The 24403-nt window shown below is 42.9% G+C and overlaps 1 protein-coding gene across 5 annotated transcripts in view; it reads right to left on the minus strand.

The window, feature by feature from the left end:
• The window catches only part of AMOTL1 (angiomotin like 1), a 153571-nt gene extending 130074 nt beyond the window's left edge, over positions 1-23497 (minus strand). For 3 of the 5 annotated variants that reach the window (XM_044258284.1, XM_044258287.1, XM_044258282.1), the window contains exon 1: positions 15553-15688. Coding sequence is in view for 1 of the 5 variants with exons in the window: in XM_044258293.1 (XP_044114228.1) it covers positions 22579-22636; positions 23421-23497 (135 nt within the window). In the remaining 4 variants the exon portion in view is untranslated. Of the gene's footprint in view, positions 1-541; positions 645-15552; positions 15689-22578; positions 22637-23420 lie in introns of those variants that run through there. The other 2 variants (XM_044258293.1, XM_044258290.1) reach the window with 2 other exon arrangements.
• Positions 23498-24403: the final 906 nt, after the last annotated feature.

A 24403-nucleotide genomic window follows, 5' to 3' on the forward strand; every position in this document is an offset into this window, starting at 1 on the left:
GGACCTTTGGACCCTAGGAGGTTAGCGCTCTGACTCCCTGGTGACCTTAAATGGACATGTCCTCCTCTCTTTTCAGAGCTGCCTCTGGAGCAAGACATCCCCCTAGCTGCCTGAGCCAGAAACAGGCCATCCTTGATAGATCACTTCACCCCTCAGATCAATCACCACACTTTATCCATCCTAACTCTCAGACGTCTCAAGAAGACATTTGCTGGGCGCCTGGGTGGCTCAGATGGTTAAGTGTCTACCTTTGGCTCAAGTCATGATCCCGGGGTCCTGGGATAGAGCCCACATGTGGCTCCCTGTTCAGCGGGGAGCCTTCTCCCTTTCCCTCTACCTGCTACTCCACCAGCTGGTGCTCTCTCTCTCTGTGTCAAATAAATAAATAAATATTATATATATTTATATAGTATTTATATAATAAATATTATATATTTATATATTTATATTTTAAATAAATATTATATATAATATTTATATATATATATTATATATATATATTTTTATATATATATAAAAGAGTTCGTTCCTCCTGCCTCACCTTGCTGACTACAGATTGTCCTTTCCGTCTCAGAGTTGCTGTGCTCCCCGCAGACTTCCTTGTGCTTGCCTCCGTCCAACATGCATCACGTGCTGTACTGTATTTGTCTGTACTGTAATGGTCTGTTAATACAGAGAGTTGAGTCCACAGCTCATGCACTTGAGAGCAGACACCCTACTCATCTGAATCCCCAGCAGTGGTAAGAGTGGCTGTCCCAAGGCAGGCGCTCAGTCTCTGTTGGCCGAGCAGATCTCCGTGACACGCCTTCCTTTGGCAAGCATTGTCTGCAATCCCGCCCACCTCCTTCGCTTCTTTGGCAACTTCTCCACGTAAAAACCACACCTTCTCTGCCTCTGCTTCCTGGCCCCATTCTGACCTTCTCGTCCAGTCTAGCTCGCTGAGATTCTCCCACTCACTCTCCTACTTGGATCTGCATTCTTGCTCCTCTGCCCGGCGTGCCATCAGAGGCCCTGCCCTTCGTACATCTGCCTCCCTCCCCACGCTTGGGCTGAAACCACACTTCTGGTTATCTGCAGGAGACCTGCCCACTTAATGCAGCCGAATCACTCCCAAGACCTCTAACCAGCATCTCTAGGGGCATGGCTGGCAGTGGGGCTGGATTTAGAAATACAAATTCAAAAGAACCCCAGCCATACCTCGACTCTGCCTTCACTGCTATAGCACAGCTCCAGCTGCAGAGAAGGAATAAGTGACATAGAAGTGCCGTATGTGGGGAACTACATAGCACACTGCATCTTCCAGATAGTCCAGCAACCAGGGGCTGTAAGGAGTATGAACGCCCTAGCAGCAAGCAAGTCCACTGATGACTTACACTACCAATCAAGATATACATAATTATACTAATAAATTGAGATATAGACATACATATTAATATAGATATACAAAATTAGTTCATTTATTCAATATATTTACTTGGTATCTCCTATGTTCTAGTCACTGTGCTAAATGCTTGGGATAGAGCAGGGTAGATAGCTTTCTTCCTTCAAGGAAATTTCGACCTTGTCAGGGAGACAAGTACCTGGCCATACCATTAGAGAATAAAGTAAAAAGCAAACATAAAGATATACACAAGGTAAACCAAGAATTAGCAAATAATAGAATCTAGAATTTGGTAGGGATTGCAGGACCTTTAGACCAACCCTTGCCTTGTGCCCGGCTCCCTAGTAGCCATATCCCCAGCTTGTACTTAAATACTACCTGTGGGAAGGATCATCCTTTCTCTCCAGGCAGTCCATTATATTTGTGAATGCGTTTGTCAAGCACTTCATTTTTAAATTCTTAAAATATTAATATTCATTAACAATCCTCAATATTGCTGAGCTGTTTTCGGACTCCTACTCTTTCTTCTGGTCTTCAAAATCTTCATTAAAAGGAAACACTCTTCCAGGAATGTCAAGATTTTTACCCCTGTTCAGACGCTCTCCCAAATCTTGCAGATCTGGATCTTCTTCTTCAACAAGTCACGATCAGAAGGAGCCTTCCATCTTGGTTATGAGTAGAAGGTGTAAGTCTATTTTGTCACACCCAGAAAACAAGCCAAACAACTACACTGAAGTGCAAGAGAGAAGAGGTCCCGTGATGGGATTTTCCTTCTCAACTAGAAATTTCTAGCTAACACCTCCGCTATCTAGGATCTAGGTGTCTTAGTCAGTTTGGGTTGCTATAACAAAGTGCCACAGATTGCGTGGCTTATAAAAGCCAGAAATTTATTTCTTATAGACCATGAGGCTGAAAACCCAAGCTTAGGGGGCCAGCATGGTCAGGTTCTGGGAGGACTCCCTTTTTGGTGGCAGACTGCTGATTTCTCATTGCATCTTCACGTGGCAGAAGGGGCTAGAGAGCTCCAGCCTCATGACCCAATCACATCCCAAAGGCTGCACCTCCTAAGACCATCACATTCAGGATTAGGACTTCAACTTGCCAATTTGGAGGGACACAAATATTCAGTCTATTGTACTATGCCATCTATCAGAAAAATCCAATCACCAGCAACCTTATTGTCCACTGTAGCCAAGAGGGCATTCTCCTCTTGGGCTCCAGAGTTTGGCTCTGATCAGTTTCAATTTCTAAATTTAAAAGGTTCTTATCTTTCCATCTCCAAATAAACACATTAGTGTCCACATTTGGGCTCTTAATACTCAAGAGATGAAATTCAGCAGCATATTCAAGACTCTTACGCTTGGAAAAAAAAAAAAAAGAATGCTCTTAAGTATCCATTGTGTAAGAAAATACCTCTTCACTTCTCACGAAGTGCTAGAGACAGAGTTTTCCTCTGTCTGAAATGGCTGATGTTTAGAGAGTGGACACGATTCTTCTGGGATTCTTATTTATTTCCAGGTATTTATACTAGCTTTGTAGAATTGGAAAGTTGGAGTACCGTAAAAACCATTATTTCAAATTGGCTCATCCAACTAGGCAGAGTATTTGGGACTTTATCGTGGAATTTACTGGTGTTAATATTTTAAATACTCCAATAAATAATTTATGCTCCTACTCTCTAAGGAGCTATGGCAGCAAGCATATTTTTAGGAAGCCTAATGAAGTTATAACATTACGAGGCTCTTTGTGGAACTCTTAGTGACTTGGGCTTTTCATCTCTAAACTCACAAGTCCCTTCTACCAGGAAACCTTTCCAGGCAGAATTATTTCCTCCTCCTTTTGTGCTTTGCAGAACTTTTTATATTCCATTAGGACAATGCTTTTCCGTGGATGATAATACTCTCTTTACAAGATAATTGCCATGTCCAGCAGGAGATGGTTTCCTTTGGACAAAGTCATGTCTTATGCCCCTTCCATTGCTACCATCCAGCCAGTAGCCCCATGCCTGGCCAGACATGGGGTCAGGTAATGTTCGTTGGGTGAATGACATTGGCATACCTACAGCTGGGAGACTCCAATGAATCTGTGCCTGCAAACCCTTCACATAACTCAGGTTTCTATCAGCAATCACAACAAAAGGTTTGTCCCCATATTCTGCCATCCAGGCAGCGCAATGCCCCCCCGTATATCCTGATGGAGTAGGAAAATCGAAAATAAATCTTTCATGAAAATTGGGTTCTCACGTAACTTGGGTTTGTTTCTTCACTTAGTGACCCTGGACAAACCACTTCATCCCCCTGGAGCTCAGTTTCTCTAGTGTGTGAAATAGGGTTCCGAGAGCCCATTATTCTAGCTTTCACAAGGTTTTGTGAAACTCGTACATCAATTCGACAGTCACCAAACAGTACGCAAACACATAGCACTGTCATCATTCAACAAATTTGCTTAGAGATATCACTGCTAAACAGCATAGAATTCCAACTTGTAGTTGCCCAGCTCGGGAGGGGGCATCGTTTGTGGGAGGCAGTAGATCTTTACAGTCTAAATTGGAGGTAAGAGATAAGACTTTGGGGACAGACGTAGATTTAAATCCCAGGTCCCCCATTTCCTAGCAGTGATCAGAGAGCAAGGTATACAACTTTGTTGAGCCTCATTTTCCCCAGCCCTATTAGGGGATCGCAGCACAGCTCTGTGGGGTTGTTGTAGGATTTTTTTTTTTTTAAGATTTTATTTATTTATTTGTCAGAGAGAGTGAGCACAGGCAGACAGAGAGGCAGGTAAAGGCAGAGGGAGAAGCAGGCTCCCTGCTGAGCAAGGAGCCCGACGTGGGACTTGATCCCAGGACGCTGGGATCATGACCCAAGCCGAAGGCGGCCACTTAACCAACTGAGCCACCCAGGCGTCCCATGTTGTAGGGATTAAATGAGACGTATCTGCAATGTACCTACTCTAGATCCTGGCCAGATCTAATACAATTCAATAAATGAGGACAGTAGTTGGTTTTATTAAAATCATTATAAATTCCTGAAGCAGATACACTTCCAGAAGTGACTCAGTCCCATCTGCAAACTTCATTCCTGGGGGAAACAGGATGAATTGTGACGGGCCATTAAGAAGCAGTCATCTGTCCCCAAATCCAGGCGGCTGGCTGGAACGCACTTGCAGGAAAAAGACGCGTGTGAAAAGTGCCTGAGGTACACGTGTGACATCTGCTGTGTGCTGGTCCCAGAAAGGAAGGGGGACAATGAGGCAGGAAGGAGCAAGCGAAGCAGAGATGCAGAGAAAGGGTCCATAAGGACTCGCCCAGGCAGAGCCATGAACAATGCCGCCTGGATGTGGGATATTGGGAAACCATAGGAGAGGATTAAGTGGTTATATTTGAGAGCAGGAACTGGGTCGCAGTCTATAAGACTGGGACAAAAAGCCAGAATAAGACAGATTACCACAACTCTGATGATGAACCAAACTGCCACAGCTCTGAAAACTGGGTATTAAAGGGGACCCCACCGCAAAGGTATGTCTTTCATATACAGATCTTTACATGCCTGTGCAAGGGGGAAATGTCAGAGTCACCATCTTTTTATTTTTATATTTTTAAAAGATTTTATTTATTTATTTGACACACAGAGAGAGAGAGAGAGAGAGAGCACAAGCAGGGGGAGCAGCAGGCTTGTCAGGGAGCCTAATGCGGGACTCTATCCCAGGACCTCGGGGTCATGACCTGAGCCAGAGGATGACACTTAACTGCCTGAGCCACCCAGCTGCCCCTTGGAGTCACCATCTAATCCAACTGTCTGTGAGAAAGAAAACATGAGCCACGTGTATAATTGAAAACTTTTTTCTAATAGCCACATTTAAAACAAAGTAATAAGACAGGTAAAATTAATTTTAGTAATATTTAATCCACTATATTCAAAATAGTATTTCAAGAAGTAACCCGTTGGAATGCCTGGGTGGCTCAGTCGGTTGAGCGTCTGCCTTTGGCTCAGGTAGTGATCTGGGGTCCTGGGATCGAGCCCTGCGTCAGGCTCCCTCCTCAGCGGGGAGCCTGCTTCTCTTTCTCTCACCCTGCTCAAGCTCTCTCGCTAGCTCTGTTCTTCTCTCTCAAATAAATAAATAAATAAAATCTTTAAAAAAAAAAATGTCTTCCATATAACAAAGTACTACTGACAACATTGGATTTCTTTTTTTTATACCAAGGCTTCAAACTTGGCACAAGCCACCCCTAGGGCTCTGCCTCCCCCTAGGGCACAGACCTAATTCTAAGGGAAAATAAATTCCATTCTCCTGAATTCCTGGGCTGTTAAGACCTTTTAAAAGCCCAAATAAGTTGAGGTAAAAAAGACCTTTAGGGATATTCAGAGTGCAAGGGCCACAGACCCATTCCTGACCTTGCCCCTTAGCACCTTGGCTTGAATTGAAGCAGCTCCATCCTCCGATCCAGCCTTCACGGAGCACTCATAATGCTTGGCCTGTACAGGGGAATCATGATCCATGTTCTCTGCACTCTCCCACTCTAAGGAAACTCTCACACACTCACTTTTCCTTTCCATGCCCTCTCTGGCTCTGGTGAGCAGGGGTGGGCAGGCACACGACTCCATAAGCCATTCCATCTTTCTCTGCGGTCATCTGGTGTGAAAAAGCCCGCCCAACCAGGGACAGACCATTGCGGGCGAGCTGGGTCAGCTCCTCCATCGGGAACACAGAGGCATAATCAGCCAAGGGATGGGGAGAAGCATCCGAGGAAGAGGCACGTAAGCCGCAGAGCTACGGCAATATTGGGTTTCCAGTCAATCCTTAGGCTTCTTCAATTTCCTCTTTGATCTGTTTCCCAGATTCGGCTTCCAAAAGTCATTTCATTTTTACAAAGCAATTCTCCAGATGAAAGTATTTTGAAAGTCTCCTATGGGAGGGTCTCTAAGGAACCCTGGCTCCTGGAGCTCTCTTGGAACCCTCCAGAACCAACCACATTCTGGGTTCCTAAGGCACAGCTGTTGCGGGTTTTTTGTTTTGTTTTGCTTTGTTTTTGAGTTTCCATGAGATTCTTGTATCTTTTATGGTCATAATGATTTTAAAAGAACCTCTTACGTGTCAAGAAAGCCTGAAGGAGTCTAAACCTTGCAACAAAAAGGCCTACCACAGAGATGGATGCTTTCACACACATTTAAGCAAAGCTCTTTTCCACCACTCCCCTCCACACTTGTTTGCACTTGGTCTCATGCCAACATTTAGCCTGACAGAGAAGTGATGGATTACTTTGGGTTGCATTCCCAAGTAATTATATTCTGAAAAAGACCTCATCATGGTGGCCTTCTGGGGACACTTTGAGGCCTCATATCATCTACAGCAATGGTTCTCAACTGTGACTGAGTATCAGCACCGCCTGGGGGTCCTTTTAAAATATGTTGATGCCCAGGCTCTCTCCCAGAGCTATGAAAACAGAACCTCTGGGGGCAGGTCCCTAAACATCTGTACTTTTTAAAAACTCCCCAGGTCATTCGTATGTGGAGCTCTGACTGAGAAACACTCACACACAGAATATGCCCTTATTCAGGCTTGGGTTTCTGGCAGAGAAAATCATATACTGTTCTTACTTATGAAGGAAATGCAAATTTTTTCAAGGATGCATAAAAAGTAAGGAATGATGCAAAGTGAAAAGTAAATCTCACTCATCAGTAGACTCACCAATAGTTCCACTCCTTAGAGGTAATTATTATAGGATCTAGTGTGCCCCACCAGGGGTTATCTATGCCTATGCAAATACCTACTTTGTGTGTGTGTGTGTGTGTGTGTGTGTATACACACATATATATACATATGTGTGTATACATATTATTTTTATGAATATGTTAATATACATACACACTCACTTGAATGCATACACAAATACACACATGTCTTTTCTTATTGTGGCTGCCTTTTTCTTCTACTAATCTATCTTGCTTATTAACACAGAAACTATTGATAAGGAAAAATAATGACAGGATTTGAAAAGGTACCTACTTTCCATAATACAACAAATCATAAAGCTAAAGTAACTAAAACAACATGATTTTGTTGGTGGAGTAAATTATTTATTTGCACAGATTAAGAAGTTTCAAAAATAATCAATGAAATTGATTTGGCATATGGGAAAATCAGCATTTCAAGTCAGTGGTGAAAAGATAGACTATTCAATAAAGAGTATGGGGTTAATTGGCCATTTTTTAAGGTGGACTCCTATTTTACAGGGTGTATAAATTCAAGATCAAAATAAAATAAAAGATCTAAACAATAAAAGAAAATCCCTAAGCATATTAGGAGAAATAATTTTATCCTGGAGTGGGAAAACTTTGCTAATGTATGAAATCTAGAAGTCATAAAATAAAGGATAGACAGATTGCACTACATAAAATCAAAGCTTCTCTAGAAAGAAAGACACAACAAAGAAAAGTACAATAAAAACAAGTGAAGGAAGACTATATTTACCACATGTATAACAAGATTAATATCCAGACTATAAAAGAGTTTCATACAGCAATAAGAAAATGACAATCAACAGAGACAGGCAAAGCTATAAACTGATGATTAACAGAGAAACAGACATGAACTATAAACATATAAAAACACATTCAACCTCAGAATGCAGATTAAAACAATGCTGACTTTTTTCACTCATCACATTTTCCAAGTGTTCTATAACATTGGTTAATCTCAAGAGATGATGACTTCTTGAAGAAATAGGTATGCTCCCATTTTGGTAGAAGAATAAATGGAGAGATATTTTGAAATGGCAATTTGGCATATTCTGTAATGAAAGTTCATGTGTCCTTTGATCCAGCAGTTTCACTTCTAAGTATCTATTCTACAGAATACAGGTATAAACAAGTGAACCCTGTGATCTCTATAATGCAGCATTCCTAGTAACAAAAGAAAAAGAGAAACACTATAATGTCTCTCAATAAAGATTTAAATGAAATAAGGTGTAGCTACACTGTAAATCCTATGCAACCAGTTAAACAAATAAGGTGACTCTGATAGTCGGTCTGAAAAATCATGATGATGATATCAACTGTAGACAGCCAGGTGCAAAACCATTTGTAGAGAGGATCCAATTTGTATAAGAAGGAAACACACACACACACACACACACACTTGCACACACATGCACACTTCTAATCACATAAAGAGCTGGAAGGAATAGTAAACTTTTCATAGAGATTATTTCTAGGGAAAGAAGAAAGAACGATTTTAGGCATGGGAGGGTATGATGATGTTTAACGTTATATATGTTTTATGTTTTTTATATTTTTACGATGCACGTTAATTTTGTAATTCTTTTGTAATAAAAAGAAGCAAGTCCTCTCATTTTTAACGTGTGCCCCTTAAATTGGGGGCTTATTATCCTTTCTTAAGTTTATTGGCCATTTGCATTTCTTTTCTTCTGACCAGCATGTTCATGTACTTGGTCCATGTTTACTTTTTTCCTTATTTGATATATTATTTAAATTTTAGGAAATTTATATTTAGGAAACAATATTCTACTATGTTACATAGGTACTGCAAATTACTTTTCTGTCTCCCATTTGAATTTTGATGTCATTTATACGGTTTTCAACTATATGTTGCACATTTTCTGTATTTAAATATACCAGTCTTTTTTTGTATAGTGTTTGGGTTTGGTACCATGCTTCAACACAAACCTGACACCTTATACAAAAAATTATCTTAAAATGGATTATGGCCTTAAATGTAAAACTATAAAGCTCCAGAAAAAGATAGGATAAAATCTTTGATTACTAGGAGCAGGCAAAAGTTCTTATACTTTGTACTAAAAGAATAATCCACAAAAGGAAAAATTAATAAGTTGGCTTTCGTCAAAGTTAAAAACTTTTGCTCTATGAAAAATTCTATTTACAGAGAGGGAGGAAGTATTTGTAAACTGCACATCTGAAAAAGGACATGTCTCTAGAATATATAAAGAACTCACAAAACTCAACAGTGAAAAAACAATCTAATTAGAAAATGAACATAAAACATTAATAGACATTTCACTGAAGAAGATACACAGATGGCAAATAAGCACATGAAAAGATGTTCAACACCATTACCCATTCGAGAATGCAAATTAAAATGACAATGAGATATCATTACAGACCTATTAGAGCAGCTTAAACATAGTGCTAACACCAAATGCTGACGAAGATGCAGAAAAACTCCATTACTCACACATTGCCGGTGGTACCGCAAGAGGCCATGGTCACTCTAGAAAACAATTTGGCAGTTCATTTTCAAACTAGAAATGGACTTACCTATAAGACCTGGGTACTACACTCTCAGGCTTTTATCCCAGAGAAATGACAATTTACATTCAGGCAGAAACCTGCACATAGATGCTCATATCAGCTTTATGTGAATGGCCCCAAGCTGGAAACAACCCTCATGTCCTCTGGTGGGTGAATGATTAAACAAACCGTGGTACATCTGTACTGTAGAATACGACTCAGCAATAAAAAAAGAGCCAGCTATTGATGTAACAACCTGGATGGATCTCAGAGACCTTATGCAGAGTGGAAACAGTCAATCTCATGCATGTAAACACTGCATGATTCTGGGGGTGCCTGGGGGGCTCAGTCAGCTAAGCATCTGCCTTCAGCTCAGGTCATGATCCTAGGGTCCTGGGATAAAGTATTCCTTTTTCCACTCAGCGGGGAGCCTGAGTCCCCCCTCTCTCTTTGCCCCTCCCCCACTCCTGCTCACACTCTCTCTCAAATAAATAAATAAAAAATCTTTAAATACCGCATGATTCTATTTAGGTAATGCTCCTGAAATAAAATTGCAGAGATGGACAACAGATGAAGGGCTTCAAAGGACTAGGGGTGGAAGGTGGATTCAAAGGAGTTGTAGAAAGAGAGACTTGTGGTGACGGTATGGTTTTGTATCTCGACTGCTGTAGTAGTTAATGAAATTAACATGACAAAAATTACATGTAATTATATACATGCACACAAATGAATACATGCATAGCTGATAAAAACCCATGATAAGATCTAATTGGTAAAGTCCCTGGACTGTGCTGATGTCAGTTACCCAGTTTTGGCATTATGTTACAGTTACACAAAACGTTAACACTGAGGGAGGCTGGCCCAAGCAAGCACACACTCACAAATCTATAAATATTTCATAAGACAAGTTTTTAAAAAAACACACAATTCAGCTATTCTTTAACAGAATGTTTGCATTATTCTTTTTTTTTTGCATTATTCTTTGTTTAAAAAGTCCACATGACTGAACTAACCATAAATTTCATGAGACAAGTCCGCCTAACGTCAGTGCATAGATTAAAGTTTTAGTAACTCTTATTCACCAAGTATAAATAAAGCACGAGGACTTAACACTCAGATTTTGCTCTTAAAAATCATGCTATCCAACACCCTGACTGTTCTACCAAAGTGGCGGCATCTAGAAACGGTAACCTTAAGATTTCTGGGTTCAGGATCCCAGCATAAGTCACCCAATTTAATTTTGTCCTTAAATAGAATTCTTAAAATAATAACAGTTAAAATGTACTGAGCACTGTGAGCACTGAACGACTCAACTACCTATTACACAGCAGAAGGTATGAAGAGGACTCACAAGAAATGAGAAAATACGGTCTTGGTTCCTACTTCACACTTAAAGGAGAAAAAAATGCACACTAATGCTTTTTAAGTCCTTGGAAGTTTACCTGGGGGATGATAAGAAAAAATGGTCAGGGCACCTGGTGGCTCAGTCTGTTAACTGTCTGCCTTGGGGTCAGGTCATGATCTCAGGGTCCTGGGATCAAGTCCTGTGGTGGGCTCTGTGCTCAGAAGGAAGTCTGCTTGTCCCTCTGACCCTCCCCCGCTTGTTCTCTCTCTCTCTTTCTCTCAAATAGATAAAGAAATTTTAAAAAAAAAACAAGAAAAATGGTGGTAGAGTATTCCAAAAATAGATAGTCTGATTTGAGTATTTATTGAATACTTACCCTGGGCACCTGTTGTGTGACTGATGGACCAAAGTGCAGGCTTTTGGAGGCCATGGCTTTGGAACTTGTCACAATAATGCCACCTGTGTGACTCCCAACACTATTGCTCCGACTACTGTTAACTGCTGCACATTCCGCATGTCTTTAGGTTTCTACAGACATCATCGCATTTAATCTTCACGAGAATGTTGTGAGATGGCATTATTATCCAGATTTTAAAGATGGAGAGGCCGAGAACGGAGATGTCAAGATGCTTTCCCAGATCAGAATTCAGATTGGAATCCAGGTCATCTGATAGCAAAATTCATGCTTTAACCACTCATCCAGGTGTCTTCCCCAAGCCTCCTGTTTTAATTCCTTTTTGCTGGTCTTTTCTAGACATCTCAGTGGCTTTCCAGCAGACCTCAGGATTGGGCATTTCCTTGACTTCTCACTGTTCTGCTCTGTCCCCTTCCCCCTGCTCCCAGATCCCACGCGGAGGATGAAGCAGAGCCCGAGGAGCAGGGAGTGATCTTCCAGCAGAGCTTTGGACAGTGACAGAGGCAGCTGAGAGAAACGTGTGTGTGCGTGCACGGGCACGCGCATGTATGCATCTAAGATAATTGTTTTTCACTGATTTAGTTACAACCGTAAAACTAGTTGGCGAAGTGGCTGAGTCTCTTCCTCGGATCTTTTTAACTATGACATCTTCTCCTTGGTGATCTGAGGCCCGAGACTATGCACAGAGAATTCTCTGGAGAGACTCCTCTACTCCTGCACATTCCCTTGGGGGTTCCATCCAGGCTGACTTCTGCAGAAACAAGACGGCCAGCTTGTTCCAGTTAGCTTTTGCTGCGAGACAACCACCTCTGAACTTAGATGATGGGGTTCTATGGGTTGACCGAGCTGAGGTGAGCATTTCCTAGTCAGGGTCCTTCCTATGCAGCCCTTCCCTCGTGGCCAGGTCTGGACTCCTCTGAAGGCTTCATTCCTGGAGCCTCAATCCAGGCTGGAAATGGTTGGAAAATGGTTGGAAAATCTGGGGCTGTTTGGGCTTCTCTTCATGTAGCCTGTCCACCTAGCTGGCTTTCTGGCAGCTTGATAGTCTCCGGGGAATCAGCAGGCATGCCCCTGGGGCTGGACTGTCCCCACTTGTAAGAGCCAATTCTGTGTCTCTCTTTCCAACCCCGCATTCAGCACTCTCCCCTTGGTAGCCTGAAATCAGCCATGGTGGGGGGAGTACTTATACTATGAACACTGCCAAACCCTACACATCAGGGTTCCCCCACCCATCCACCTCCACAAGAGCCAGGTTGCCAGCCCATGACTTTACACAATGCTGGCTTCCCCCAGAGGGAGTAAGCCAAGAACCCCCAGCAGGAAGCTGCAAAGTTTCTTAGAACCTAGCCATGGATATCCCCAATGTCACTTTCTTCTTATTGTATTGGTCCAGTGATTCCCCGAGGCTAGTTGTGATTCAACAGGAGAATTATCCTCCGTGTCCCATGGAAGGGTTGCAAAGCAATCGCACAGCACAGGACCCAGCACGGAGTCGGTGCGCACACCAATGCTGGATGAATAAATGAATGAGTAAAGCCACTTCACACACTGCACAGCACTTAATTGGGGTGTCCTTAAGTCACCCTGAAAGGACAAAATCTTCGGGAAGTTCTGCTTCAGCATCAGAGTTCGATGATTCTGAAGTCCCCAACAAACTGAAATTGAAAATTGCAGATACAGACCTACTAACACTGTCTGCAGGTATTCACGGACCTGTTGGCACAAGCCCTCCCTGCCTATGTCCTCAACCGGTACTAAGATGCATGACGATCGCAGAATGCTTATTTTATAGCTGTTTTTATACCAATGAGGGCTGCTTTGCCTCCGTAAGCAAACTGCAAATTCTTTTAAGAGAGTTCTCATGTATTTCTTTGCCATTCCTTTTTTCCACTGTGCCCAAAGCAGATAATTATACACACACACAAACACACATGCACAGATACCTCAAAGATACATGATACTTAGAGATTATAAGCCTTAAAAGGAATGGAAAGCAGGAAAGGAACTAAAAATTCTTAATTGCTGGGTTTCAGAGCCTTCCTCTCTAACTGTTAGATTCATCTAGCGACGTCGGCATTATTACTTCCATTCCGTCTCACAGCTGAGGAAAACGAGTCTCAAGAAGGCTTACCAGTCTGGTCAAGGCCACGCTAGGAAGAGGAGCTGGGATTCAGCTGTAGACCTGCACGGTTCCCAGGCATGAGCTTGACGTATTCCTCAGGCTATCTCCCTGCTATAGTATACACACTTCCCCCTTCTGCTTTCCCCCATTCCCTCTGCCTCCCCTCTTGAAGTATCTACAGAAGTCATAACAGTCCTGATGCTTCCATACCCCCGAGAGAGTAATAAGTGTTTCAAGTTCTGCTCTTGTACAACATGTCCTTTAAAAGCTTGGAAACAGGGCGCCTGGGTGGCTCAGTGGGTCAAAGCCTCTGCCTTCGGCTCGGGTCATGATCTCAGGGTCCTGGGATCGAGGGCCACATCGGGCTCTCTGCTCAGCGGGGAGCCTGCTTCCTCCTCTCTCTGCCTGCCTCTCTGCCTACTTGTGATCTCTGTCTGTCAAATAAATAAATAAAAATCTAAAAAAAAAAAAAAAAAAAAGCTTGGAAACATAGGAAGTGAAAAATGTCTTCTACTGAGACAGGAGTGAGCCTGACAGGAGAGAGGTCAAGCTAAGAGCCCACCATGTTAACTCAGGGGAAGGATGTTGGTAGGTCAGACCAAGGGAGTGGCAGTGAGCGGGATGTGAACATTTTCAAGGGATAGTAAGGAGGCAGGATCACCAGATTAGGGATGGACTGGACTCTGCGGGTGCTGACTGACCATGGCAGAATCATGCCGGCTGCACTGGAAAGGGGAGAAGAGACGGAAAGCCTGGAGGAGAGGCCTCCATGCTCCTGGAAGGAGGTGATTCTGGCTTGAATGAGGAAAACAGCCATGGAGGTGGAGAATGGAAGGCTTTGAGAGGCAACCTGGAGGCAGAATCTGCCAGATGTGTTGGCAAACTAGAGGTAGGAATGCAAGGATGGAGGAGGGGGTCCAAGACGAAGTTCGGGAAACTGTCATGGAAAAACAGCAGCTTTTTGCTGAGCTGGGGGGACACAGAAAGGGGAGCAGACTTCAGGTCAGGATGAATTCTGGACATGCCAAGTTTCAGGCAAACCTGTAAGCCAGAGCCAGACAGCCAGTAGGCAATTGCATTTAAAACAAAACAAGCATCTCATCGAAATGAGATTCTTCGCTCCCTTCAAAGGTTAGAGATGAACACCCGCATACCCTGTGTGGCAGGGTTCTGTGTCAAGGAGTACAAGGGCTCCGTGATTCTCAATGTTTTCACTCCATGGTGGTTCAGCTCTCTCTCCAAAAGCCACCTATCACCCCGCAGGTGCCTCCGTCATAACCAAGATGTCTTTATTGAGACTTCTAGAGCCAGTAAGAGCTGTGCAATTCAATCAGTGGCAGAGCTTGTTATAACTCATCGGAAGTGTAGCAGAGAGCTTCCAGTAAGTCCCTAGGACCACAGGTCTACCCGTACACGTGCACCCCAATGCTCATGCTCCCTTCCTGCGAATTCCTATGGCCAGGCGCTGAGATGCATTCCTACCTTTCTGCGCCACACAGCAGCTCAGCGATTGTTTACACAAGGTCCCTGCATGTTAGAACAGGGAGCGGGGGCCCCTTTGTTTCCTGCTGTACTCTCGCAAAGGAAGGCTCTCCAGAGAGCTGTTGCTTTTCTGCACATCAGCTTTTATCACGGGACCCTCCTGGGGCTGGGGTGGGGGGGTGTCATGAAGCCAAACACAAAGCCAGTTGTCAGGACGGTCGGCCCCAGCCCAGAGGAGACCGCTCATTGCCGCTTCACCCGCATGCTGGTTATACAACAGGAACCTAAAACCAAGCCCAGATTCGATTTCCATGCCTCCCCGTGAGAGCCAGCCCCTGCAGCTCGGAGCTGAGTGGGGGTTCTGCTGGCCCAGCTCAGAGTCTACCGGCCCACAGGGTGGACACCAGTTGGCGGGAACCCAGCCCTCCTCCTCAGCCAGCATGTCCCTCGACCTGCCTCCCATCCTACCCAGAGATGCCCTGCAAAATCCCCCTCAAAGCAAGCTTCTCCAGATGGAAACCCACAAAAGCAGAGCTTCCTTACCTGGGAGAAGGTCCTGGTGACCGCGAGGAGGAAAAAACACCACGTTCTAACAGAAGGGACAGGGACTTACAGGGCCAATCTGTTGGTTTTAAAAGAAGAAAGGTGACTTCATCCCCTGGTGCCGTGGAGTTTAAAAGAGCAATGAGTGCTCCCTAGCTGAGCCAACTCTGTCTCATCGGTGATGATTCCATCCAAATTATGCAGCCACTGCCCAGACATGCTCAGCCTTTGGAAGGTAAATTGCTGGAATCCGACCAGCCCTGTTGTTTTCAAAAGAGCTTCCGAAAGTCCTGAACACCAATCACTTTAACTGGCACCAGAGATAGGGAAACGAGCACTTATTTTCCCCGAGTCGTATCATTACCTCCCAAGAATGCAACTGTCTGAAAAAATAGCGTTCTAGGGAAGGAAAGCAGATATTTAAACTTGTGAGAGGTCAAAATTCTTGGGGAAGGAGAAGAGACAAAGGACGGAGAAGAAACAAGGAGATTTCAGCCAGGAGGAGGGGCCGTGGTGAGCTGCCGGGACGATCACCTTGCCAAGAGGTTTTCAGAGCTGGTGGATTTGCAAACACGTAAAGGTGACAAAGAGGTGACGGTCTGGACATGGCAGAGGGGAAAGTATGCAGTTAAGCCATGGGATGAGTCACTGTATGGAAAGAAAGCGTGGCAGCCTTTCTAACGAAGGCAACCGATTTTTATTTACTTTTTACTGAGTATGGTGCCGCTCAAGCAATTCGAGGTCCATTGTGACAGCTCAAAACATGCCCACATTCCACCAAGAATGTTGAGGAAAATCGACGTTTAAGGAAGGAATTTTCTCTTTTGTGTGCTAGGTGAGGCCGGAGCAATCGCATTTGTAACGTGGGATTCAAGGTCATGTCAAGTGACCGAGTAGGCCGGCCACCTCTCCTTGATGCCGTGTCCCCAAGCTAAACTTTGGGCAGAACTTCTGGCCCAAGGAAGGAATGGTAATCGGTGTGCCCTGTGCTGGAAGTGGGGCAGAGGGATGAGCTTAGCAGACCTACTACACTTTCTCTCTCTCCTCGACTTCAGGAGAGTGTAAGGTGACTTGGGGTCACTAGGCATGTGTCCAATATCTTGCTGAGCTCTTTTGAGGCTTTGAGGATCTTCTCGTGTTAAGTTTCACTCCCGAGAGGGTGAAAAAAGAAAAAGAAAATCTCTTCTGTTTAGATAGAGGTATTCGGGTCCAATTTTAGCAAGGGGTTTTTGAACCAAGAGATTGAAGAAATGTCAACAAGGCTTGTAAAAGGAATTGGCAAGTCTTCTAGTAGGAGTGTCAATAACGACATATAATTTTTATGGTGTTTCCAAAGTTAGTTGTAGATATTGATACATGTCCCCAAATACTTCAATATAATAAGTAGAAGAAGAGCAGATTTTAGTAATGGTAAGATCAAAATGGGGCAGGAGACACTCAGTTCCTCATAGTATCTTCAAAACCTGAACCAGAGAATAGCACACAGTAGGTATTCAGTAGCTAGAGAGTAAATGGTATCAAAGAATCCCTCTCTGCTCCAGATTTCTGGGAACAGATCCCGTGAGAACTCTTTAAAGTCACCGACTGCAGAGAGCAGGAGCCCGTGGGTCTTAGGAAATGCCTCAGCCCCTGGGTTCACTGCCGAAGTTAGAATAGAGCACAGAAAGCCAATTTCTGGACCTAGTAGCCTCCTTAGTCTGTCCCCTAGACATAAGCTAGATTCTACTATCTTTTTCTAGGGCCAGAACCCCAGTTTACAGGTGATCCGCCAAGTGGTCTCAATTGTCTTTTGTTCTCAATCTTTTTTTTTTTTTTTTAAGATTTTATTTATTTATTTGACAGAGGTCACAAGCAGGCAGAGAGAAAGGAGAAAGCAGGCTCCCTGCGGAGCAGAGAGCCCAATGCATGACACTATCCCAGGACCCTAGGATCATGACCTGAGCTGAAGGCAGAGGCTTTAACCCACTGAGCCACCCAGGCGCCCCTGTTCTCAATATTCTATTATAAAATTTCCAAACAAGGTTCCTTCGGCTGACCTTTCACTATCTTGCTTCCTCATATATTGATTCTCTAACCAACCAGCAGCTCATATAATTTTTATGGTGTTTCCAAAGTAAGTTGTAGATATGGATACAGTCCCCCAAATACTTCAATATTATTCACAAAAATTCACCATTTCTTTACAATGCCAATTGTAACTTCCTTACATTTGTAACTTCCTTACAATTTCTTTTCAGATAAAATTCATTTATGATGAAATGAAAAACATCACCGGCATACCATTTGATGAGTTCCTACAAATACATACACCTGTATGATTCAAACCCCTACCAAGGTACAGAACATAATCATCATCCTAGAAATTTTCCCCATGTCCATTCCCAGCAAACTTCTGGTTCAGCATTCCTAGCAGGAATGAATCTTATTTTTTTCACCATAGATCAATTTTGCTTATTCTAGTACTTCATATAAATAGAATCATAAAATTGGTATTCCTTTGTGCAAATTTTTGTGCCGTCAGGAGGTTTTTAGGATTCATGCCTCCATTTTGTCGCTTGTATCAGTAGTTGGGTTTTTTTCATAGATGAGTGGTTCTTTCCTGTATGAATAGTTTGTTTATTCAGTCTTCTGTTGATGGACACCTGATCTTCCAGTCCAGGGCTATGATGAATAAAGCTAATAGGAACCTTTTCAGACACATCCTTTATGGACATGTGTTTTTGTAACCCTTGGGTAGATACCGAGGAGTGGAATGGGTGGGTCTTAGTGGAGGTGTGTATTTAATTTATGAGAAACTATATAATTTATAAGAATTTACATCTTTTCCAATGTTCTCATTTTCCTCCCCTACCAACAATGTATAAAAGTTTTAGTTGCGGGGCGCCTGGGTGACTTAGTGGGTTAAAGCCTCTGCTTTCGGCTCAGGTCATGATCCCAGGACCCTGGGATTGAGCCCCGCATCGGGCTCTCTGCTCAGTGGGGAGCCTGCTTCCTCCTCTCTCTGCCTGCCTCTCTGCCTACTTGTGATCTCTGTCTGTCAAATAAATAAATAAAATATTTTTTAAAAAAGTTTTAGTTGCTTCGCCAAATGTTCTAACATCTGGTGTTGTCAACGTAACTTTGCTGGTGAATGTCTCATGGCATCTCGCTGTGGTTCTAACTTGCATCGCCTTGATGACTACAGCTGTTGAATTTTTTTTTCTTACATATTTATGGGCCATTCATTTACCATCTTTTGTGAAGTCTCTGTTCAGACCTTTTAGCCAGTTTTAAATTGAGTTTTTGGTCATCTTGGTATGAGGTTTAGGAGTTCTTAATATATCCAAGATACCAATTTTTTGTCAGAGACATTTCTCAAATATTTTCTCATGCCCTCTGACCTGCATAAGAAAGACATTTTCTTAAGGATGCTTCTTCTGATGAACAGGAGATTCTATTTTTGACTGTATATTTTTCTTTTTTAGGTTTTTGTCTTCCCCCAAGACATGAAGATGTTCTCATATGTTTTCTTCCGGAAATTCTGTAGTTTTAGCCTTTATGTTTAGGCCCATGGTCCATTATAAATTGGTTTTTGTGGGTGGTATGAGTTAGGGCCAGGTTGATTTGTTTCCATGTGAATATGGAGTTATGTCAATACCATTTGATGAAAGCCTTTCCTTTCCCAATCAGGCTGCTTTGAAAATTTGAAAATTTGGTCTATTTCTGTCTGGTCTCTTCATTCTGTCTTACCAATCTGTTGATCCTTGCGTCAGCACCACACTGTTTTAATGACCATAGCTTTAGGGTAAGTCTTGAAGTCAAGTGGTGAAGTAACTTTGACTTCTTTTTTCAAGACTGCTTTGAATAGTCTAAGTTCTGTGCATTTCTACAGAAATTTTAGCATCATTTTGTCAATTCTTTTTTTTTTAAAGAATTTATTTATTTATTTATTTGACAGAGAAAGATCACAAGTAGGCAGAGAGGCAGGCAGAGAGAGAGGAGGAAGCAGGCTCCCTGCTGAGCAGAGAGCCCGCCCGATGCGGGACTCGATCCCAGGACCCTGACTGAGATCATGACCTGAGCAGAGGCTTAACCCACTGAGCCACCCAGGTGCCCAATTCTTTTCTTTAAATCAATTTTTTAAATTATTTATTTATTTATTTCACAGAGTGAGAGAGAGAGAGACAGCGAAAGAGGGAACACAAGCAGAGGGAGTGAGGGAGGGAGAAGCAGGCCTCCCGCTGCACTGGGAGCCTGACATGGGGGGCTCGATCCCAGGACCTTGGGATCATGACCTGAACCAAAGGCATATGCTTAATGACTGAGACTCCCAGGCACCCCTCGGTTTGTAAATTTTGACTAAATAGCATCATAAGATTAGGACTAGGATTAGGATTGTGCTGAATCCATAGATCAGTTTGCTGATTACCATTTTAACAATGGTGAGTCTTCCAAAACCACGAGCTTGGCATATCTTCCCATTTATCTACACATCAATTTTTTCACAACATTGTTTTGTTCACTTTCTCTTTGATTTTCACAGTTTGACTATGGTTTCCCTAAGTGTTTTATTTTTGTTTTGTTGTGTTTTTTCTTTTTAAATATAAATCTTTTTTTGCATTTATTGGGGTTTTAAAGTCTGTAAATATATGTCTTCTATCAAGTTTATGAACTTTTCAGGGCACCTGGGTGGCTCAGCAGGTTAAGCCTCTGCCTTCGGCCCAGGTCATGATCTCAAGGTCCTGATCAAGCCCTGCATCAGGTTTTCTGCTCAGCAGGGAGCATGCTTCCCCCTCTCTCTCTGCCTGCCTCTCTGTCTGCTTGTGATCTCTCTCTCTCTGTCAAATAAATAAAAATCTTAAAAAAAAATTTTATGAACTTTTCACCCATTATTTATTCAAATACTTTTTTGGGTCATTCTCTCTCTTTCTCCCCTAGTTTTAGGACTCTAATTACATGTACATTAGACCTTTTGATACTGTTGCAAAGATCTGTGAGTCTCTGTACATGTATTATTAAATCTCTTTTACTCAGTTTGGATCATTTTTGTTGATCTGTCTTCTAGTTCATTGACTTTTGCTTCTTTCAGCTCCCTGTGCTTTTAAAAATGTCCATTACATTTTTATTTAAAAATATTTGTTTTCCAGTTCTTATACTTTCGCTTGGTTCTTTTTTATAGTTTCTTTTTTTTATTATGTTCAATTAACCAACATATAATACATCATTAGTTTTTGATGTGTTCAACGATTTATCAGTTGCATATGACACCCTGCACTCATTACCACATGTGCCCTTTTCTATAGTTTCTATTCATCTGCTAAGATTTCTATACTTTCATTTATTATGAACATGTTTTCCTTTATATACTTGAGCATAGTTGTAGTAACTTCCTTAAAGTTCTTGACAATTAACTCCATCACTCTAGGTCATCTCAGAGTTGGTCTCCACCAATTATCTTTCCTCTTTAAAATGAGTCATGTTTTCCTGTTTTGTTGTTTGTTGAATAATTTTGGAGTGTATCCTGGTCTTTATGAGTGATATGTTGCAGAAATTCTGAATTCTATTCTGCTTTTCTGAAGAGTATTGACTTTTTTTTTTTTTTTTTTAAATTCAGGCCTTTAAAGTGGTTGAACTCAAATTGTAAGACCTTATCTCCCCATGTAACATCTAGAAGTTTGGGTCAGCTCTTTAAGCTAGAGCTGGGATTTCTAAAATCTGCCTCTTGCCTATGTGGTTCAAGGATCATCCAGAGATCTAAGTAGAACTTATCTATTGAGCTAGAGGGCTTCCCTTCTGCTCAGCATATTGATAGATAGAGCCTTGTTCTTAAACTACAAGTTATAAGTCAGGAAACTCATCCCACGTCTATCTCTTCTTCCACTAGTTTAGTCTCCTCTGGTTTCTGTAGAGTTTTGTTCTCTCCTCAGTACCTTCAACTGATTGTGCTTATATTTTGTGCAGAGTTTATAGTTACTATCTATAAGAAGTACAGTCCAATAGAAGCTACTTGGCCATACAAGAAGGCTTCAATTACCTTTTGAGTCATTTTTTTTAGTTTACCCTCAACATGATAATTCATAGCTCTTTCTTGGGATACAAAGTATGTTTCATCTCAAGCACCACCTCAGACTGGTAATGTTGAAAGGGATACTGAGCTTCAGCAGAAAAGCATGATGTAATCAACAAATAATGTCTGCCTCCGACACAGGAGGGGAAGCAGAACCCCAATCTTTGTAAGTTCTAATATAGTTATTTACAAAACAATGCATGACACTTAGCAGTTTGCGCCTACTATAACATCTCCCTGAAGTCAGGGTACTGTATATGTTTGTCTGAGGGTTAACCTTCTTCATTAGGTGTAAACTTTATGAAAACAAGAACTGTGTTTGTGAAAGTCACTCCCCCATGCCCAGCGTTTGTCATGTGAGATGACAGCCTCTCCATAAATATTTGGTGAGTGACTGAGAACCCAGCTGAATGTTTGTTTTGGTTTTACTTTTCAAAATAATACAATCAATGTGAAGAAGCAAATAGAGAACACAGGTTAGCAGAAATAAGATAAATCAAATCACCTCACTTTCCCCCTTAGACATAATCATTATTACAATATTTTTTCCCACCTAGCTTTTTGTTACCCTTTAAATTTTTATTCTCAACCTTGGGTGCATATTAGAATTATCTCAGAAGATTTGAAAAGTCTGTTCATGCCACACCCCACGCCAATTTATTCACATTCTCAGGGACTGACCTTGGCCTAAGTATTTTTTTTTTAATTCCAGAGATGATGCCAATGTGCCATGAAAAGACCTAAAGATGTCCCAGCCAGCTCTATCAGAGGTCTTTCAGATGTTATTTTCTGTCTCCTGGATGACAAAGTCCTTGCCTTCCAGGAGAGTTCAGAGAAGGCAGGACTTGAAGTCATTCAACACGAAACAATTAGAAATCCAAAAGACAACAAACGTACCTAATCAAGAGCCTAGCTTCAGAGAAACTAAGGCTAAGTGTGCCAGGAGCATCACACCTGAGTGCAGCCAGAGGTGGACTCACCTGTACTTCTTCCTCCTTGGCAGAGCCCTGCCAGTTACGCTGAGGGAGCCTTCTCCTTCTAGAACGGTTTGGAGAAAGGGGCACAGTGACATGTTAGAATCATAGGGGACGCTGATTCCACCCCTCCCTTCTTTTAAAACTTCTGCTTTGTAGGCTCCTAGGTCCCCAGGCTCCTGGCCTCTGCCCACTCTTTGGGGAATGCTATTCTAATTCTTTACCTGACTTTAGAATTCAAGAAGACCTCCTTCAACCAGAAGCTCTTCTATAGTCATGTGCCTCCCTATCTAGTGAGCTGGGCATTAACATCTCTTACCACCCTGTTTCTCTAGCTGCCTGAGGAGAACTGGAGCACAGAGCCTAGTTTTTGACCTAAGCCACACGCAGAAGTTCCCAGGAGATTGTGAAGTACCTATTCTTAGGCCCCACCCAAGAACAATTAACACAGAATCTCTGGGTGCTCTAGCCCTGGTATGTTTGTCAAGGCTTCCCCGGAAATTGGGACATAACTGAGGGTGGCAAATATCAGGGAAGCAGCTTGGGGGTTCCCGTGGGTTGTGAGTGGGTTTGAAATCTTCCTTCCTACTACTCTGGAAGCAGCTTAGAGGAAAGTACCAGAAGCTCATGTTAAACAGGCTAGGGTTTGACTCCCTGCTTTGCCATTTACTAGCTATGTGACGCAGTCTAAGTCACTGAACGTGTCAGACATGGAGTTTAGTTAACCGGTAAAAGAGGTGAAATGGTAGGGCCTACCGGTGAGGCTCCAGGAGACTCCATATACAAAGTATGTTTACCTAATACACATCTGCTCCCTTCCCTCCCTGCACCCCTCACCATCACCCTACCTGAACATTGCAATAGGAGCCATGGGCAAGCTCTGGCTTGGTGTGGTGCTGTCTCTCCTTGATCTGACCATGACCATGACGTCAGTCTGGATTTGCAGCCCTGGTCGCTGGGTCTGGCCTTCTGATCCCAGCTTCTGAACTTGATCCAGCTCTACTTTCCTGCCTTGCGGGTTCCGGGCCCAGTTTCCATCACCTGTTTCTGTTGCTCAGCAATAAGCCCCAAAGGGATGGTTTCTAAAAGTAACTGGCCCCATGTTGCTCCAGCTGAGTTTTAGCACCAGGAGGGGGTGGGGCTAATTTTAGACTTGTCCTGGATTAACATCTGAGAAGACGCCAGGCCAGGCAAGTCCAACCTGGCCCTGAATTTCTGGGTTGGAGTTTACAGAGAAAGGTTGGGGAGATTTTGCCACAGGCTTTGTGTACCAATATCATGCTGGGCACCTTATTTGGAAGCATCTTAAACCATTTGCCTCAAAATCTGTTTGAATTGGTGCTTCGGGTGCTGTGCTGAGGGGAGTAACCACAATATAAACCAGGATTTTTGATGTGTTAATATTTGTACCGAGCCAGGATGGATTATTAGCTAGGTTTACCTCAGGGACAGGCTCTGACAGGTGTGAGCAGGGCCCCGGGCCTGAGACATTGCAAAAAAGAGGCTCATGAGAAAATAGAAAAGGTTATGGCTCTATTTGCGTTTTAGAGGAGCTGAGAGAGAAATGAGATGGAGCAGTGCAGTGATGTCCTGGCTGAGAGAAGCAAAGATGGCATGGAAGCTTCCAGAGCAGGCCTGGCCCAGAGTAGACGGTTAATGACCGCTTGCGGCCTGAGTGTGGAATGAGAGGCTTCTAAGGTCGGGAAGAGATGCTTTGAGGCGGCTTCATGAGTATCTTGTGCTTTGGAAGGAAGGGCAATTAAGTTTGGGTGTACAAGGGCTGTGCCGGGGACCCACAGCATCTGGAGGGATTGGTATCCTCTAGGTCAAG

The sequence above is a fragment of the Neovison vison genome, chromosome 7 (genome assembly GCF_020171115.1).
Source record: "Neovison vison isolate M4711 chromosome 7, ASM_NN_V1, whole genome shotgun sequence".
Lineage (NCBI taxonomy): Eukaryota > Metazoa > Chordata > Mammalia > Carnivora > Mustelidae > Neogale > Neogale vison.